The sequence below is a fragment of the Leptopilina heterotoma genome, unplaced genomic scaffold, assembly GCF_015476425.1.
Source record: "Leptopilina heterotoma isolate Lh14 unplaced genomic scaffold, ASM1547642v1 Lhet_177, whole genome shotgun sequence".
Classification (NCBI taxonomy): Eukaryota; Metazoa; Arthropoda; class Insecta; order Hymenoptera; family Figitidae; genus Leptopilina; species Leptopilina heterotoma.
In genome coordinates, this window is record NW_025110893.1 from 702,985 (window position 1) to 722,279 (window position 19,295).

Here is a 19,295-nt window from a genome sequence, read left to right on the forward strand (position 1 = left end):
AACCAGGTAATTGAATAATTATTTTTTAAAATTTATATACAATATTTATTATATGAACAAGCAGCAGATACTGTAAAATATTAAATAAAAAAAACTCTTTTTTATTTTCCAAAATTAAGAAAGTATCCGACAGAGAAGGTTGTAGTCAAGGCGAATCCTCGGTATGTTTTGGGCATCGAAATTTCATTTCAACCCTGTTCCACTCTTACAATTCTTGGGGTTATGCCATCTTTTTCTTCTGTGCCAACTTATGAACCCTTGGGACTCTGAAATGCCGGTTTAAAAATTAGGAAAATACAAGTAAGTTTGTAAGGTTTATAATTGTTTAAATAGCGTTATCCATAAACATCATCCTCAATACCAATAGACCGTAAGTCGATACAATAACATATTTTAAATTATTCTTTAACTATGTTATTTAATTCACATACTCATATGTAGTATCACTGCAGAATCCATCTATTTTATTCTTTTCTTTGATGTGAAAATAATCTTTAACAAATTGACAAGTGGTGCTTCGAGAGCAATCGATACACAAAATGACAGTAGGTATGAAGCCACTAGATTTCCCAAATATATAATTATCTGAAATTAAATTACAAAAGAATTAGATTCATCACTATTTAATCAGAATAAGATTTAAAAATTATTATTTTTAATATACAATCAAAGGACATCTTAGAATACTCTGGGTATGAAAACGTCTTTGTTCTAGAAACGTTCCTAAAACGTTTTTAAAAATATTTCTTTACCACTAGGCCATTGTGTAAATGAAAAGGACCATCCAATTGCGTACTAGTAATCATCATAATCACAGGATGGACCAAGTATGCGCAGTATGTTAACCTTGAAAGAGGATGCATCAGCCGTATGGACAGAAGACTATCAATTACTTGAGCTGATCCTGTACAACATTGTATAACAATAAAAGCGACAGCCATTGCCCATGCTGTATGACTCAATGATGCGTATATGGAACTTGTAAGAATGCTTAAATTCCCGGCGTAAAGACCGTAAACCACAGAGAGCATTATTGATGTAGACAAAATCCAACAAAGAACTTTCAGGTACTAAAAATGAAACAAACAAATATAACACAATATAAAATTATTAATTATTTTTTCAAGGCTGATAAACATAAGTTATTACAATTTATTAAATATCATAGTAATATTAAAAATGTTAGTATTATAATTTATAGTAAATAGTCCAGTCGCCTTATGTTTTTTTAAGCCAAAATTGATACTTCACTTTTGACTAAGGATTCATGTAGTGTGGGATGCAACCATGAATATTATATGTTTTCCACTTCAGATGGGGTCATCAAAATACTGTTTTTCAGCAACTTTGGCATTGTTTATAACTCGTAGCTTAAAAATCTGGACTGAAAATCATATGCATATTTATACTACCATCACACACTATATAAATCCACAGTCAAAATTGAAGTATCAATTTTAGCAGAAAATGACGACTTTTTTCATAGGGCGACTGGACTAAAGTCCAAAATTGGCATCCTCTATATAGCCCACACTATAGTTAATCTCATATAAAGAATCTTAGCATTTGTATATTAATGTTAATACTATCAATTTAATGTTAAACTCACATTTGGAATGAAAATCTTGCATTTGCTCTTAAAGAGTATGTAACCAGTTATTGTACCAATAAAGTATGGCCCTGCTCGTAGCCATGGTTTGTCATATAACTCATCAAACAGTGCAAATGGTTCTTGAATTCTGAAAACAATAAGATAATATGATCTAGAGTTTTTATATTTAACGCTAAATAAATGTATATACAAAAATTAAACATACCTAGCAATGTAGTCATTGCTATAAGCAATGGAAAATGTTGTAAACCAAGAAGAAACAATCAAACAAAAAACTATAAGAGCCACCATCTTCAGAAACCTGACAGAAAGCAGCAGTAGTAGAATTCCAAGTACATAAAACTGAGTATCATTTGCCATATACCAGCTCCACAGCATGCACTAAAAAGTATTGAAAATACAAAATTACGATAAAAAATATTATATTAAATAAATACTTAAAGACTAGAAATAACTTACCATTTCTGTTCGAGGAAATAGCGAATTTATATATAAGGCATTTCTCCACCAGAACTGTTCACAAGTTAAATGATCGGCGATACCAGGTGAGAAGACGGTTTTAGATAAAGCATGTTTTATGGCAATCTCATTCATTCCGAGGACGAAAAGATAAGCTGGAGTCAATCTTTAGACAAAAAAGTTTAGCATTAGAGTACATTTCTCAACTTTTTAATTAAATCTTAAGTATCTGCTTACACAGCAGGATCTATCTAATTGCAACATTTCTATTTTCACTGTAGATCTTTCCACAAAATTATCTACGAATATTACCAATGCTAATTGTGTCTCTTACTTAATCATTACTAGTAGTTAATACTGGCGCGCTCTTGATTTATTTACTATTCGAAATAAAAATATTTTAACATCGAACCATTTTTCTTCAATATTAATATCATTCAGTTCATTTCCAGACTTTTTTTCCTAAAAAACTTAAAATTCTCTAAACTGCTTCAACTGGACCAACATATCACTAATGTAACAAACAGTCCTCAAAAACTTATACGTACATATATGTATTCATACTTACCGGAAAAAGCGATAAACTATCATAATTAAAAACTTGGATAAGCATGTTGTAAGAAAACTTTTGTTTTCACTTTTGACATTGCTCCTCGACCGAAAAAACAGTATGGCAACCAATAAACCACTGAAATCAAAATTAAATTACACATGTAGTTCATGCACTGAAATTCACATAGTTAACAAATTAACTATCTTGACTTATCTATTCAAAATATACAAGCATCTTACCTGATGAAGAAAAATGTGTCGACGGAAAATGTAGCATTGCTTACAGTCTGAAACATAACGTTTCTTTCAGTTACAGTCCTCAAAGTTTTGTTGTCTACAAGCAAAAAAATTAACAGCGTTGAGTTAATGAATGTTACGTAATAAAATTTTTACTCTAACATAGCAAAAAAATGTTAATTAAAAAGAAAACCAATGCATAATATTGTTTGCAATGCTTAAAAATATGTATTCTTACCGGCGATAGAAAAGACTTGAAGATACGTATGAACAAGAACAACCCAACCCAAGGAGAAGACCCTAAGTCCATGAATACAATTCAAGTTATCTCTTGCAGGAGGATCAGTATTTATTATTTTACTTCCATTGGTAATTGGATTGAATGCTAGCAAACATCTGTACCACAAATCTGCAAAATGTTTTACATGTGATTCAAAATTTAATGTAATAGACAAATCTGCGCTAATTTGTTATTGTAAAGTTAGTAAATTTTTTAAAGAAGCTCCTAGGGACCTATCTTTAAATAACATGAGGCTGTTTTCCTGAACTGCGCCCGGAAGGCTGTGCCTAATGTTTGGAAGATAGGTCCCTTTCTCCGTGGAGCGTCACGTATTATACAATATTTTCGACAAGAATAAACAGTAAATAAATTTAGTAAATAAAATAGAAAGTGATATACCTTGATTTTTTATTACTGCTGAACGTACATCACTTTCATTATGATTTGAAATTTTATTAAACATTTGTTTGTTACAACGGTCTTCAATGTATATCTTGTGGTCCTTAGGCAAATTTTCCATGTACATACAATTTCTCAGATTATTGGTGGAAGTATTAGATAATTCAGGATCAACAATATTGGAACTATGACCATATTCACAAAGTGCTGAGCATATCATAAGTATTATTATTACTGTCCCAACGCCTCTGAAAAATCCAATTAATTTACATTATAAAAGTCTTTTATTACATTTATATATTAATGTTACTTCAAAATACCAGGAGATTTAAGACTTATGCTATATTTTAAGGTTAAATAAAAGAAAAAGGGATCATTTAAAAAAAAGTCAACAAATTTTTTGATTTACAAAAAGGGTCAAATTTTGAATTTCTTTAAAAAACAGATGGACAGTGCATTTATGATTGAAGTAGTCACTAACAGTACTAAAGTTTGTGGAAATATTAGTTCGCTTTGCCAGATTTTACATTTGAAGGTAGATTTAAATTTAATCTAATTTTTGACACTGTTGACATAAATTGTGACGTACGGTAACGATATTGGCCCTCTTACGTTAAAAGGGTTTCATTTGATATAAACCCATGAAGGGTCCTTTACAAAGCCACTTTTTATCCTGAATGTCAAATTTATCATTAATTTTTGACATAGGGTAACGATCTTATCCTTTAGAGGATTTATATGGAGCCTCTTTTTGACCGACAGGTTACGAAATAGGTCAAAATTGACCTACATTTTGACTGAACAAAACAGCCATCGTGAGGGGACACTCAGACTTTGTTTCATCTTGATTAAATTACATCTTGATTTTTACATTCTCATCACATGAAAAGGTATTAGTTTTGGTCCAAAATTGACTTTTGCCAATTTTATAAAATCTTCACGTTTTGGGATGCCCTGAGTCAGAAAAACATGGTCTAGAAAAATGTCTGTATGTCTGTCTTCGTGTATGTCTGTAGACACAATGGTGTCCCCACGATAACTTTTAAACAATTTATTGTTAAAATACTGATCGCAATCGTTAGGCATCAATTTTCGTGAAAAGGTACAAAAAATACAGAATTTTCAAAATTTAATATGAAGAACGACTTTTATAAAAATAGACGTAATTTTCTTGAAATTCGCAACACTGGGTTTTTCAGGGTCGTTTATTACGAAGCAAGTGTCAGTTTGTAAAACTTTTAAATAGCGTATCCAATATGAATGATATTTTTTTCTATTTAAAATAATAAATGTTTCTTCCATATAACCCACTAGTATTAATACTGCAATTCATAACATTACATAACATTATCGTATAATATTAGATTATTGTTAAATTAAATAATCTATCAAGACTTACACAAGAATAAAAAATTTGTTGTCTTTCAATAAATTATAGTCAGTTGAAGGTACTGGCTTAACAGCGTAAATTAAAATCTTTGGCCCACTTGTTTGATTGATATTTCCTTCACTTTCTACTTTATGTGCAATTGTGTTCATTATTGACGTAACAGAAGTTACATTACACGATGATGGTAAACACAGTCCCAAAAATACCTGTCTTTCCTAAAACATAAAAAGTAATGTTTTACATCAAACCCGCAATGAAATGTTTCATTTTTGAACAAATATAATACTAGTCAATGAAAGTTTAGGGATTCACTTCCTTTAATTTAAAAGTTATGGGATTTTGTAACTTTTTCGGGTAAAAAAATATAATTTTTTTATTTCACTTTCTTATAGGAAAATATGTCTGATTTTTGTGGTTCAAATATTGGTATACGGTATTAATTCTAAGAATGGGGCCTTGTTTAAAAAAAGTTAGTTTTACCTTCTTTTATATTATTTTTGTTATAGAAATTATGCTAAAACTTATATATTGTTCGCTTAGTAATTTATAGAAACATTTTGTCATTAGAATTGCTTTTATTTATTTTATATTGCGAAAATCAAATTCTCTTTTCTTATGAAATAGTAAATATTCATTTCATAATGTTTAATTATTTCCTTTTTTTTGTTGTATTTGTATGTTCGATATTTGAACTCTCACCGTTCTTGAACCCATTCCTATCTCTTCTCGGACAGCAAAACTGAACGGCTTAGCCAAGTACAAATCACTTAGTAGAAACGCGGTAGTTTAATGATTGCTTAGACAACTAAGTTAAACTAAATAGTACATCGATCTGGTCCCTCTTGATAGGAATTACTTAATCATAGATTTGTATTTGCTGATTTAATTTTTATATTTAAGATAATAAACTGAATTATTAATTGTCCTGAGATTTTATATTTTTTGCAATTCTTTATTGTTCCTTTCAGGCCAGTAAAAAACCCTTCTGCATTCAGACAGTACCAAAATATCAAAGCAATCCCAGAACTTTTTAGGTGGTACACTTCAGAAATTTTGCCCCAACCAAATACAAATACGAATTTTCTAAAAATTAATCTTCTGTCGAATATTAAATATCCTTAAGTTTTGTGCAAGAAAAATCAAGATGAAATTAAATCAAGATGGAACATTACAGAACAATTCCACTTTATAAAAATAACTTTTAATATTTATATTCCTTACCCTTACTGCAAACTGCTTTGGCATTTGTAAGAACATTCTTGCTACATAAAATTTGACTGAAAATGGAGGTACTTCATTTGTAAGATTAATAGCGTCTGCCCTAGTATTATTTAGTTCTGTACATTGAATTCTAGAACCGAGCCAATATCCATTTCCAAAGTAGAACTGCGAGGTGTATCTTCCACTAGCATCCAACACTAAAAGCAAAAGATAAAATTATATGAGAAATTTTGTAGTATATAAAAGAATATTTTTGTTTTGAGAGATAAATTTGAGAGGATATTAGATGACACTTTTTCCTCTAACTATGAGATTATTTTTTTAGGGTATGCAACTGCTACTTTTAGGCTTTAATTAAGATTAATTTTCTAAAATCTAATAGAATTTATTTATTTATTATATAAACTTCATTATCGAAAAAATATTTTGTTTTTTAAAAAAATGAATCTTTTGATAAAAGTCAAAAACAATTTTTTTCTGAAGATTTTTGTCATTTTTGTTTCCCAACTATTCCCTATTAAGCAGTTTCTATCGCTTGACTGAACTAATCAAAACATAAACCATTATTTTCTGATTTGACTTGCTTTTTGGTACTTTGAAAAGTCTGGCCACACTGGATTTCTTTAGTCGTGTTGCAAGTGGTTCCTATGATTTGTTTACATTCAGTTTTAAGAAGTAAATTCTATGCAAAGTTGCCAAACTTGTACATATCTGTACCAAGTTTGAGCTCTCTAGATCAAATAGTTTAGCTGCTAGGAGGGGACACGAATTTGGCTACGGACGCAAGAGTCTCACCAATAGGGTTACATTGGTATACCTACGGTGTACGGAACCCTAAGAAACATTAAAATATATATAAAGTTTTTTTGTTTAATTTGCAATTGTTCGCCTACACAATTCAGAAAATTTGTTGTTAATGAGACATAATTATATAATCAGTAGAATCATATAAGAAATGATTTTGTACATTAATTTGCTTATGAGCGTTACTTTACAGAAATGCTTTGAAAATATTGAAAGTTCATTGTCAGTTATGTAAGTCTCGCAGACTTTCCTCAAGTAGAAAGTGCATTTTTACTGCATTCACAGAAACAAATGGTGTCTTAAGTTACACTGATTTATTTGATAACTAATATTTTATAACAGTGCAAATTATTTTTTATCATAACTGATAAAAATTGAATTGGTAAATTTATATGTAAACTTTTAGAAAAATAATTTTTATTTTGCACATTATGACTTTATATATCATTTATTACAAAGAATACTGTATGTAACTACTGTTTATACTATTAGATTGTAAGTTAACTGTAAGCTTACACCGCAATGTCAACGTAAGCTTATATGAAAGATTACTGTAAGCTTCCATCTGAGGATCACTAGAAGCTTACATTACATTACATCACTGTCAGCTTACTCTGACATAATTGTAAAAATGGTGTTAGCTTACAACCAAATGTTAATTAATAATTTTAAAGAATAAGTTTTGCGGAGTAGTTTTCCATAACTTTCACCTGTGCGCAATACATTTTCTAAACTTAATTTTAGCTCTGTTACTACATAACAAATATGGATTGTATAAATTTATCGACTTTTTCAATTACCGGTAGTAAGGTAAAACTATGATATCACAATATCAGGTTATCGCCTTCAGGATCTTACTACTAAAATTTTTTTCATCCTCACATCACTTCCTCTTCTTACATTTTTTTATATCATTTTTTCTAACATCAATCTATGATTTTTCTTTGAAATCTAAAAACTCTCTGATGATGGCTCTCGATCAGAGGTCGAAACGTCGGTGCTTTATACAAAATAACTGGAACCAGTTTTGGTTAATGAATGGGATGTAAAAGGAGATCCTTTGGCCTTTCTTTAACACCTCACTCCATATACAATACTTTCTATTTACGGATCCTAAAAGGATCTAGATTCGGCGAGATTTGGGACCCTAAACCTGTGCTTAAATACTTGACAACACTATGTCCCAATGACACACTTTCATTGGAAACGTTGATCATGAAGTTTTATTTCTTATAACGGCTCAACAAATCTAAACATTGAGAGCAATCCGGCTAGGAAATATAATTTCAGATAGCGAACCCATAAAAATATAAATAACTGACCGTTTAAAGACTACAGACAGAACAAGATACCAACCGCTCAATAAGAATGGGATCAACACCGAAATCTTCTCAACGTACAGTACCAGGCACGCATCAACGTCAGCCGCAGCGAGACAATAAAATCGGTGCGTCCTGGATGGGACACAGTTAGACGTATTATAGCATCCTAACCGCATCCTACCCATTCGCCAAGATATTAAAGAGCAATTGTGAGTTGACAGCCCCCTGCTGAAGGCCATCGCTCAAATTATAATATTTACTATTTACTTTGCATTAAGCGAAACGTAAATTAAGCGTAATCGAACGCTGTTTCGAGGTCGATGAGGCATGCTGCTATTATTTTTTTACGCTTAGTGATTTGCAGATGTAATGAATATTGGTCAGTTTTGCTGAAAACCATTAACCTTAGTTTCTTCACAAAAACATCGATTGTTTCGTAAATCATGAACCAATAAAATTATTTAATATATTTCAAATTAATACATCTTTTCTTGATGTTGATGTAACAGGATGGAAATCTAACGAAACTTACGTAAATTTAAAGTCATTAATGACGTCGCGGAGAATTTATAGAAAACTTAATTAAAATAATAATCAATTTTTTCGACATCTGTCAATCGTCATAATATAAACTTCAGTTCAATTTTAAGAATTTATTTATTATTATTTATTTATTTAAGAACTGAATTTTCTTTAAAAAAAATGCATACATATTAAATAACTAACAGGCGTATTTAAACATTGCAAACTTAATTGAAAATAAAAATTTTTGCCCTAGAAGACAACCGTAGCAAGCATAAATCGAGACCGCATTTGATTAAAAAACTACTTTAATTTTAAATGTTCTACATTGCATCTTAGCCGCATCTTCTCATCACGAAAAGAACAGAAAGTTCTTACAAAAATTTAAAAGAAGATTGTTTGAGAGCTGAAATTGACAACAACGTCGTTACACTCTGTGTTGACTTACATTTCTTGTTGTGTCCCACATTTCGATGGGTGTTATGAAAACAAACACAATCCATATTCAGGACGAGAAAAAACACTCTCCAACAAAATATAACAAAAAATACATTTTTCATTTTAAGTTTTCTGAAAAAATAAAAGCGTTTCTTCGAATTTTCTCTTTCGTGTTGTAATATTTATTTAAAAAATATGATATAATTAAATTAGTTTTTAAAATTAAAACTTAATTGTTTAATTTAAAAATCGGGAGTGTTAGTTTTCTTGCAAAAAATTTTTAAGAGTGTTTTTTAATTAATTAATATTTAATAAAATTTTAAAAATACTGTAAATTCATATGGAATTGACCATATAGAGAGCATTCCACGCCAAATCGGAAATCATTTTGCTTTTGCATCTCAAATTTTTTTTCAAATTTTTTTTTCTCTTAGTGATTGCTGAAACGAGCCTTAGGCCACATAATATATTATTTATTTATAAAACTATTTTATCGAAAAAGTGAATTTAGTTCTATAAATACTTCAACAAAATTTCCTAGATTTCGTTTCTGTAGTATAAATTTCATACTTCGGTAGTCACTGATTTAATTAATTTTGAAATTCGATTTGACATTCTATAAACCATTTACTTGAAAAAAGACAAGAATTTGTAACCTTATCAACTAAGGCAAAAATTGCTTTTTTAAAGAAAGAATTAATTTGCGTGTATTGCTTTTGTACTTAGACAAAATTTTCTAAAGTAAAAAGCACATTCGGCCTATTTTTTTGGTGTATAAGAATATATTCATTATGTGACGATATTTCTATTGTTTGTTGTGTTATTATTTATAGGAGATCCCTCTTAAAAAGTGTGAAAAATATGTCAAAATTTAACATTTTTGTAGTGGTTATACCTAAAATTACCTTAAAAAATCAAAATTTAAAAAAATGGTACGACATTAAATAAAAATTACCAAATTTTAATCTGCTATCCCAGGTCCGTATAGTAAGTCATAGGCTTCCACTTAAGCCTCTTCCTGTTCCTCGCGAGTCTTTTTATTGTTCGTCCTTGCATTTTCAGTCAAAAACCATAAAAAATTGACTAATTCAATGCATTTATCCAAAAACATGCTGACATTTATAATGATATCTTGTAAATCGAATAACATTGTTTTAAAGTTTTGATCTTAAATTAAAGATGAGACTTGAAGGATGACACCTATATAAGTTTTAAATTTTGTCTGCAATTTTTAAAAAAATATGCCAAAGTTTAAAAAATTGTCAAAAAATTTGCATTGTTTAATTTATAAAAATTTCATATTATATATCATTTAACGTGGAATATTATAAGCTTTCAAACGGTAGATTTTTTAATTTTCTGATATTTGTTTTTACAGAAAAATCATAATGTAAATATTTGTATGTTTTTGGGCCATGCGCGTGGAGCCATATCGCTAATTTTTGACGGTAGTGTACAGTTATAGCACATTAGTACTATAACTTTTGATAGGTGCTAAATTACGTTAAAAAATTTTTAAACCTGTATTCTAGAGATTTTAAGAATAGCAAAAAAGCAACAAAAAAAAATTAGAAAAAAACTTTTTTTCCCATGAGAAATCCCCCTTTATTTATTTTCTCTAAATTAATTCACACTTACTCTTTGCAGCCCAAATATTTCCTTTTTTTAATGAGTCTAGAAACAATTCCATGTCTTCTTTACAACTTTCGTCCGCATTTCCCGGTATTTTACGCCACCGTAGTGGATCATAAAGATCTATAAGCCACTGAATACTGTTCAATGTTTTTCCTAAATCCTGAGTCATAAAATCAATATCAATATCCTCTTCTTTTTCAAAATTACTAGTAAACATTTTTACGGCCGTTTTCCAATCCAATTCAGGATTATTTTTACTAAATAGTAAAAGATGTTTGTCATTTCTTTCGTAATCACTTTTCATACTATGATTTCCATTGGATAACACATTTGTCCGATAAACTTTCTGATTTTCGTTAAGATTTGACACATTAGCGTTCAAATCTGTTATCTTCCTGTTATTCACCTTTTGAATGTTCGACTCACTTTTAGAAAAAACGAAATTGGTTGTCCAACACAGGACGAATAAAACAGCTGCTTGTCTACACATTTTAAAAACTTTCTAATTCCTTATAATGGAAGATCTTTCACAAATTAAAACACTTAAAATTTCTTTTTGCTACGACACATAAACAATTTTTAACATTTATTGTTGTTTGTTTCATTTTCCTTTTGCTTGTTAAGGGCTTCAACTCAAGTTATCCGTCAACATCCTACTGTCCTTGACAAATATTATGTACTTCGGTGCAAAACCCCGCAATTACTCACACGTGTTACTGTCACTGATACATGTCAACTTTTATCAAGTGCTACAAGTAGTTGAATACTTTCCTTTTATCTTTGGTGCTTTCTTCTTCATTGGTAATTAGTGTATAACTATTTTGTTTTGAGCATTTTTTTTAAATTATAAGTTAATGCACATTAGTTTTATTTATGTTCAAAAAATATGTTTAACAAACACCAAATAATATGTTTCGATAAATCACTAATAATGTATTCATTATTAAATATTTTTAAAAAAATCAATTTTGACAGTCTAAAAGCGGTACATTACACTTGCACAGAAGATTAAAAAATTATTCAATAAAAAATAGTTTCATTCGCAAATTATAAAATAGTTTGATAGCATTTTTTTTTATTTGAATTGTCAATTTAATTTGTTATTTTAGTAATATTTTTTAAAAACAAAATAAGGAACTGAATTTCATCCGTTAGGTCGAGGAGAGGTGGTAGCCACACATGCGGGGCTAAGTATCACGCACTGAATGGAGTAAATCGACATGCTGCTACGTCGAGTCATAAGAGTCTCCTTTCTCCAGTAATGTATATTTCCTTCTCACATTGGTGAGAATTGTCGCGAGCTTAAGAGTTTCGTTTCGTGTAAAATCCCAGTACCTGAAATAGCAGGTGAAATTTGAAGATTGAAAGTCGTAAAGTATGAAGATGTTTTAAACGACTCTTCCAATGTCTAACTTTTTGTATGCCATGCCGCTAAGGATAATTTATTAAAAACGTATTATTTTCTTGATTCTCAAGTTTATATTTGCAACAACAATTATATTTACAATCTATAACTTTATATTTCATAATAAAATTCATAGTATTACATTCATATTATTAAATTCATATTTAATGTCAACTTTTATCAAGAGTTAAAAGAAGTTGAACTAAAGGGGGAACACCAGTTGTAACGTTAAAAAGAATTACCTTTTTCAAAAATTCTTTCCTAATAAATCATGAAACTTTTTTTAAAATACTATTTATTACCTAAAAGTACAAATATAAGGTTTTAATTTAGAAAGGGAAAATCCTTTTTTTATCCAACACTTTCTGAGATATCAGCAATGGAAGTGATGCCTTCGGAGAAAAACATGAATTCCGGTGACCAGCATTCCGCACGTACGGTTCGTCTGAAGTGCAATCATGTTTTCCCTTTCTAAATTAAAGCCTTATATGTGTACTTATAGGTAACAAATAGAATTTCTTTCAAAGTTTCATGATTTGTTAGGAAAGCATTTTTGAAAAAGGAACTTCTTTTTAACATTACAACTGGTGTTCTTCCTCCCTTCCTTTCTTTTGTGAAAGCTTTTATTTTTTTATGTTCTGATAGATAATATTACGTCACCAGCAACAATTCGCGCGCTAAAGCACGCGACTAACTTTTTCCTTATTTTTAAAATAAAATTTGCAATTTTAAAAATAATATAATTTAAAAATTTTTTATTCAGGGAAAAGTCATACATTTTTATTAAAAGTACTGGAAAAAATTGAAATTTTAAAATTCATAAAAAAATTATGAATTTTGGTGTCTTTTCTGTTTGTCTCATAAACTATGAAATCACCACGAATTCTAATATACAAATCCTTCAAGTTATTGTATTTCTGACAATTAATAACTTAAATCTTGAAAAACTGTCATAAAATTACGAGATTCCGTTAGATTAATTTAAACATTGCTTGACAGATTTTTACGAAATCATGCGAAGTTGAGCGTTTTATCTAGTTCCTTGCGCACGCGTTCAGTGACAGACTCTGACAAAATCTAACATAATTGTAGTTTTGTTGATACAGAGTATGACAAGATCTGAACCAGAATTTTACGTTATTTCATGAGTAAGAAACCCCTCGAATTTTTCTTAAATATTTCAAAATCAATTCAATTTTAAAATAGTTGCTCTCACAATTTTCATAAATAGATCAACTTCAAAAGATTTTAATTTGAAATTTTATAAAATTTCAATTTTTAATGAATTTAAATAGAAATTTAAAAAAACTTAAATTTTTGCAAACAGTTAATAATTCCAATTCTTCTTGAAATTAATTAAATTTGTCAATATATATATTTAATTAATTATTAAAAATAATAATTCTCAACTGTCATATAATGTACCTTGAATGTTTACTAAAGCAATAGAAATGCAAAATCCTTATAAAAACTATTATGTAGAATGGAAATACAAAATATTTACTGTACAAGGGTCCAAATAAGTGAAAACAGACCCTTGAAAAAATTTCTGTGTATTCTAACAGCACATTAAAAATAATCAGTTATACATGATATACAATACATACAAATATACTCAGGAATGCAATTATAATTCAAATAGCACAACATTTTGACAAAAGTCATAAATACAGAGAGTTAATAAAATTGAATTTAGATTTGATTTAAAAAGTGAAGTTTTATGCTAACTTTTTATTTTCAGCACATATAAAATTAGAGGCGCATGAATTTGTGACAATCATTTTCTGTTAAGAAATTTATTGTTAGGAAATATTAGATATCTCCTGAGGATGCCGGATAACCTCCGAATAAAACACGAGGAATGGTTTTCAATGTAATTAAAAACAATGATTTATTGATAATAGTGGAAGTAAATAGTTAAACCAATTTAAACACTGATAATTACAAAAAGAATATAATATTTTTAAAAAAAAAACACGACCGGTAAGCCTGTTACTCAAAATACATTAACTTCAAGTATAAATATAAACCACACACACACGCATTCGTCTCTCACGACTCTCCTATCTTCGCGTCTCGTAATATTCTGCTCTCGTTCTCGTACTCGTCTGGCTAGACCCTACGCACTAAAGCTGCATTCACACTGGTTCGCTATTTTTTTCTACCAAAAATTCCCAATCTAAATAAATTTGTTTTGAAAAATTCTGATGTTTCTTTCAAATTTATTAATTGATCCTTTAGATTTTTTGATAACAAGTCACCAAAACAATGAGATATGAAAGCCATGTCAATCACGTCTTCAAAACATACATCTGCGATTGAATGTTTTAACAAGTATTAAATTTGATCAAGGTGTTCAAGAACTTGGTTTTTATTCATATTTTTAAAAATTTAAAGACAGTTAGTGATTAACACTGTATCCTTATCTTCAGCTGAACATCCATTGATAAATAATTCTGCCTCTACAGCTGTGACTTTATAATGTCTACTTTTTTCCTTTTATTACTAGCCACTGCAGCAACGTGAATCCATTCATTTTCCATATCTTGCCAAAAGAATTACTGAAGAAAAATTTTTTTTTTTTTTCTTAAAAATTCAATGAAAATTCAAAAAGATTTCAAAATATAATTTTTATTTAAAATTTTTCTTTTTAAATTAAATGGTTTTCTGCTATTTGGCGGCTGGCGTTACTTTTATTTAAAAGTGCTTAAAAGTCACAATAAAATTTTCTATCTTTCGGGATGTTGTTCAGCAACATCCTAGCAACAATCTAGAATGTTTCCAGTCAGTAAAAATTATTAAAATTAATAAGAATTTAAATTAAACTTCTATTTACAACAATTTTAATCTTCTGTTATTTGGCGGCTGTGGTTACTTTTATTTAAAAGTGCATAAAAGTGAGAATTAAAATTTTCTATCTTTTAGGATGTTGTTCAGCAACATCCTAGCAACAATCTAGAATGTTTCCAGTCAGTAAAAATTATTAAAATTAATAAGAATTTAAATTAAACTTCTTTCTATGACAATTTTGATCTTCTGCTTCCACGTGAAAAAGTTCCCGAGAATTGGACTGAGAAATTCCTGGGAGTCACTCTCGAGAAATTCCCGGGAAAGTCTTAAGAAAATCCCGTGAATTTCACGGGAGAGTCCCGAAAATTTCTCGAGAGTGACTACCGGGAATTTCTTGGTCCAATTCCCGGGAACTTTTTCACGTGGGTGGTACAAATTTCATATACGATATTTGTGGGAAGTTCACTTGCATTTTAGTAACAAAATTTTTTTAAATTCCTACGATATTCGTAAGAGGGTGTATAGTTTAAAAGACGGGGAAAGTACTTTTGAAGAGTCCAAAAATTTTTTAAGAATTTTTTTTTTTGACGAAAATATTTGAGATAAGATATTTTTATTGTTTTTTAATACATATTGTAAGCTATGTAAATACAAAATAATTTTTTTTAATAAATTATAAATGGCGGAGGTACATAAATTTCAGTGCAGTAGTACATTCCTTGATGGTGGGCATGATTGCCATTTCATTTTTTATTTGCCAAATTATTTAATTTTCCAAAATTTTTTATGTTTGTCATTTTTAATATTTTTATAGTTTCCAATTTAATAATTTTTATCTTTAAAGGTACGAATTGGCAATTTTAATTTTTAATCTTTTTAAAAAATTATTTTAATAAATGTCAAAATTAAAAAATAGTTTTTTTTAATAATTTTTTATTAATTTAATATATTTTATATAAAATATTATTAAAATAACTATTCTTCTTTCTTTTTTTCTGGTGATTTAAAAATAATATTTTGGAATTTATCATTTTATCTACAGGTTCTCTCGGTGACGTGAAATCTGAACGTTATCGGTGGATTTAAATTCGCGAAAACGGTTTAGCAAACAAGTTTGCGAAAAGATTAAATTTATCAAGACACAAGTCGACTCGAGATTGTTTTCTTTTTATTTTGCGAGAAAAAAAGAAAGTGAAAGAATTAATATTGTGAAGGTAAAATGGCATCAAATACATCTGCAATGGATGCAAAGGCTATAGAAAATTTTCAAGAATATCTTCGAATTCCTAGCGTACATCCGGATGTTAATTACAGTAAGTTTTTAATCATTTTTCTTAAATTAATTTTTGAAAGAGATGTTGGTAAAGAAACTTGGATGAAATTTTAAACATTTATTGTAAAGAGTTATTCTTAAGTTTAATCCAAAAGAAAAATTTTCTCAAGTTATCGTGGCGATAAAGTTATACAGACGCAGACAGATACTTCTCTAAAAAATAAAATAAAAATTAAATAAGATAATATGATTTAATTTAGCTATTTTTAATTTCACAGAAGGTTGTGTAGAATTTTTTAAAAAACAAGCCGAAAGTATGCAACTTCCGATAAAGATTTTCGAAGTACGTCCTAACAAACCAATTGTAATTGTCACCTGGGAGGGAACCGAACCAGAGAAGAAGTCAATTCTATTAAATGGCCACATGGACGTAGTTCCTGTTTTTCCTGTAAAATTCTTTCGTTAAACTATTTTGAAATATATAAATATTTAGAAATACAACAAATTCATCTTAAATGTAATTTTTATGTTTCTATATAGGAAGATTGGAAATATTCGCCATTCAGTGCTCACATGGATGAGAATGGAGATATTTATGCGCGAGGTTCGCAAGATTGTAAATGCGTTAGTATTCAGCATTTAGAGGCGATTCGTCGCTTAAAATTAAATGGAATACGTTTAAAGAGAACAATTCACGTTTCTTTTGTTCCGGATGAAGAAATTGGAGGACATCAGGGAATGGGTGCATTTACAAAAACAGATGATTTTCAATCAATGAATATTGGATTTGCCTTGGATGAGGGTAGTGCCTCTGAGAATGATGAATTCTCACTAACTTACGGTGAACGAACATTATTTCGTATTTGGATTCATTGTACCGGAACAACTGGACATGCATCTCTTCTACCAAATGACACGGCTGGGGAAAAATTACTTTTCATTTTAGAACGTTTTCAAGAATTTCGTGAATCCGAGAAGGAGAAATTGAAGAATCCTGATGTTAAAATTGGAAATGTGACGAGTATGAATTTAACGATGATCAAGGTGAGCTAGTGGATTTTGTTTAAAAATATTTTGTTTATTTAGACTATGTTGAACAGTTCATGTCTAACTTATTAAATTTCAATTTAATTTAATTGCAATTAACATTTTTTAGGGTGGTGTGCAGATTAATGTTATTCCCAAGGAATTTTCAGTAGGATTTGATATTCGTTTGGCTGCTGATGTTGATCATGTAAAATTTGAGCAGATGATTCAGAATTGGTGCAAAGATGCCGGTAATGGTGTTTATTATACGACAGAACTTAAGGAACCTTATGTAGATAATACAAAAATGGACAGTTCTAATATTTTTTGGATGGCATTCAAAAAAGCGTCCGATAATTTAAATATAAAACTCGATCCAATGATTCGTTTGGGAGCATCAGATTCACGTTTTCTTCGAAGTGTGAGTATTTTTAAAAATATTTTCTTAATGATTATTTTTTTTATTTTCTTTAATTTTACTTTTATAGAGAATTAATTATTAAATTTCAAATTTATTAAGTATATATAAGTATTTATTAAATAAGAAATTTTTTAAATTATGTGAATGTTCAAATAATTAAATTATTAAAAATTTTATTTTTTTAGATGGGCGTGCCAACTTTTGGTTTCACTCCAATTAATTATACACCAATTCGTATGCATGGTGATAATGAATTTCTGAATAAGGACATTTTCTTAAAGGGGATAGAAATTTTCATGAATATCATAACGGAAATAGCGAATGTCTAAAAAGATATATTTTTCTCTTGGAAAAAATTTTTTAAAAAAAATTGATTATTTTTACTGTAAAATTAAATCTACTTTCTTATAATTAAATATTATGATGTTCAAATTCAAATACGTTTATTTATTCGTATTTTTTAATGTACATTCGTAATTTTCGGTTTGAATTGAAAAAATCTAAGTAATAGAAAGAATTTTAAATTAAACTCCTTCGCGCCTCGATACTAACGCTACTGCGCCAAAAGGAGGAACTATCCAGCAAAAGAACTTTCACTGTCGGTACATGAACGCAGGTTACCATCTGAAGGTTAAAAAATTCAGTTTTCTCCCTCGTAGAAGCACTAGAACTTCAAATACCGACTGAGTGAAAGTCAACATCTAGGGAATTTTCCCAGTTGCCTTAAGTTTCTTCCAATAGATGTCAGGTCACTAAAGTTTTTTCTAAAATATTTTTCAAATTTATCAAAAAAATGTTCTATTACATTTATTTACTAATTTTTTTAATTGTAAAATTAATCAATAACATTAATATTTTTATTTAAAAAATAAATATTTAATTATTATTTTTTCATAGGAATGATTTTCAATCTCTCCGAGTCAAAGAGGGGGAGGGGGGGGGGTGGTGCTAAAAATCTCCAAAAACGAACACAATATTATAATTTATCAAAAAATTATTATTCCAAAAAAGAAATATTTAATTTAAATTTCAATTCTATTATCAAAAATGACTGAAATTGTCTTATTCATTTCATAGAAAGAGCAAAGAAAACAAAGGAGGTCCCGGGACTTGTGCCTATTATTCCCAAAGGAGAAGGTCACAACGCTGTATTGACTTTCGATTGGGAACAATAAAATACTTGTTTTGATTATCGGATCATAACTATAGTGAAAATTGAAATTCACACAATAGAAAATAAATTTTAAATTCAGTTTCAATTCGCGAGTTGCTCTGTTAACACTATAAAGGCGCATTTAAATTCTCTCTTTGAGAAATTTTTATTATGAAGGCCGCACGTGTTTCGAAGGAACCTTATTATTGACTATTATTCCCCTAATTTTATTAAATTAAATTAAATAAAAATTATTTCGGCAGTGTTTGTATTATTTTTTAAACCGTGAACGAATTTTGGGTACAATATTTAACTATTTAAAAAGTGTTCGGGAGTGTTCGATTTTTTTTCTAATC

General features: G+C 29.0%; 2 protein-coding genes across 2 annotated transcripts; one reads left to right on the forward strand and one right to left on the reverse strand.

Moving 5' to 3' along the window:
• Nucleotides 1–14: 14 nt before the first annotated feature.
• On the reverse strand, nt 15–11,831 carry LOC122499797 (nose resistant to fluoxetine protein 6-like). Its single transcript, XM_043608315.1, has 13 exons — nt 10,875–11,831; nt 6,151–6,347; nt 4,939–5,144; nt 3,540–3,787; nt 3,099–3,269; nt 2,864–2,957; nt 2,640–2,759; nt 2,072–2,237; nt 1,818–1,993; nt 1,610–1,739; nt 753–1,070; nt 432–585; nt 15–266 (listed from the first exon to the last, which is right to left on the reverse strand). The coding sequence occupies exons 1-12, from the start codon at nt 11,359–11,361 to the stop codon at nt 460–462; spliced, it is 2,439 nt and encodes an 812-aa protein (XP_043464250.1). The 5' UTR covers nt 11,362–11,831; the 3' UTR covers nt 15–266; nt 432–459.
• A 306-nt stretch (nt 11,832–12,137) lies between these two features.
• LOC122499798 (aminoacylase-1-like) lies at nt 12,138–18,224 on the forward strand. Its single transcript, XM_043608316.1, has 6 exons — nt 12,138–12,246; nt 16,109–16,379; nt 16,618–16,787; nt 16,880–17,383; nt 17,496–17,786; nt 17,972–18,224. The coding sequence occupies exons 2-6, from the start codon at nt 16,286–16,288 to the stop codon at nt 18,113–18,115; spliced, it is 1,203 nt and encodes a 400-aa protein (XP_043464251.1). The 5' UTR covers nt 12,138–12,246; nt 16,109–16,285; the 3' UTR covers nt 18,116–18,224.
• Nucleotides 18,225–19,295: the final 1,071 nt, after the last annotated feature.

Excerpts from the sequence above, each read along its gene's own strand:
- LOC122499798 (XM_043608316.1), top strand. The coding sequence starts at position 16,286 with ATGGCATCAAATACATCTGCAATGGATGCAAAGGCTATAGAAAATTTT. Across the intron at positions 16,788-16,879 it reads ACGTAGTTCCTGTTTTTCCT|GAAGATTGGAAATATTCGCC; the intron begins GTAAAATTCTTT and ends GTTTCTATATAG. Across the intron at positions 17,787-17,971 it reads ATTCACGTTTTCTTCGAAGT|ATGGGCGTGCCAACTTTTGG; the intron begins GTGAGTATTTTT and ends TTATTTTTTTAG.
- LOC122499797 (XM_043608315.1), bottom strand. The coding sequence starts at position 11,361 with ATGTGTAGACAAGCAGCTGTTTTATTCGTCCTGTGTTGGACAACCAAT. Across the intron at positions 3,270-3,539 it reads AGCAGTAATAAAAAATCAAG|ATTTGTGGTACAGATGTTTG; the intron begins GTATATCACTTT and ends AACATTTTGCAG. Across the intron at positions 1,071-1,609 it reads GCAAGATTTTCATTCCAAAT|TACCTGAAAGTTCTTTGTTG; the intron begins GTGAGTTTAACA and ends TTTCATTTTTAG.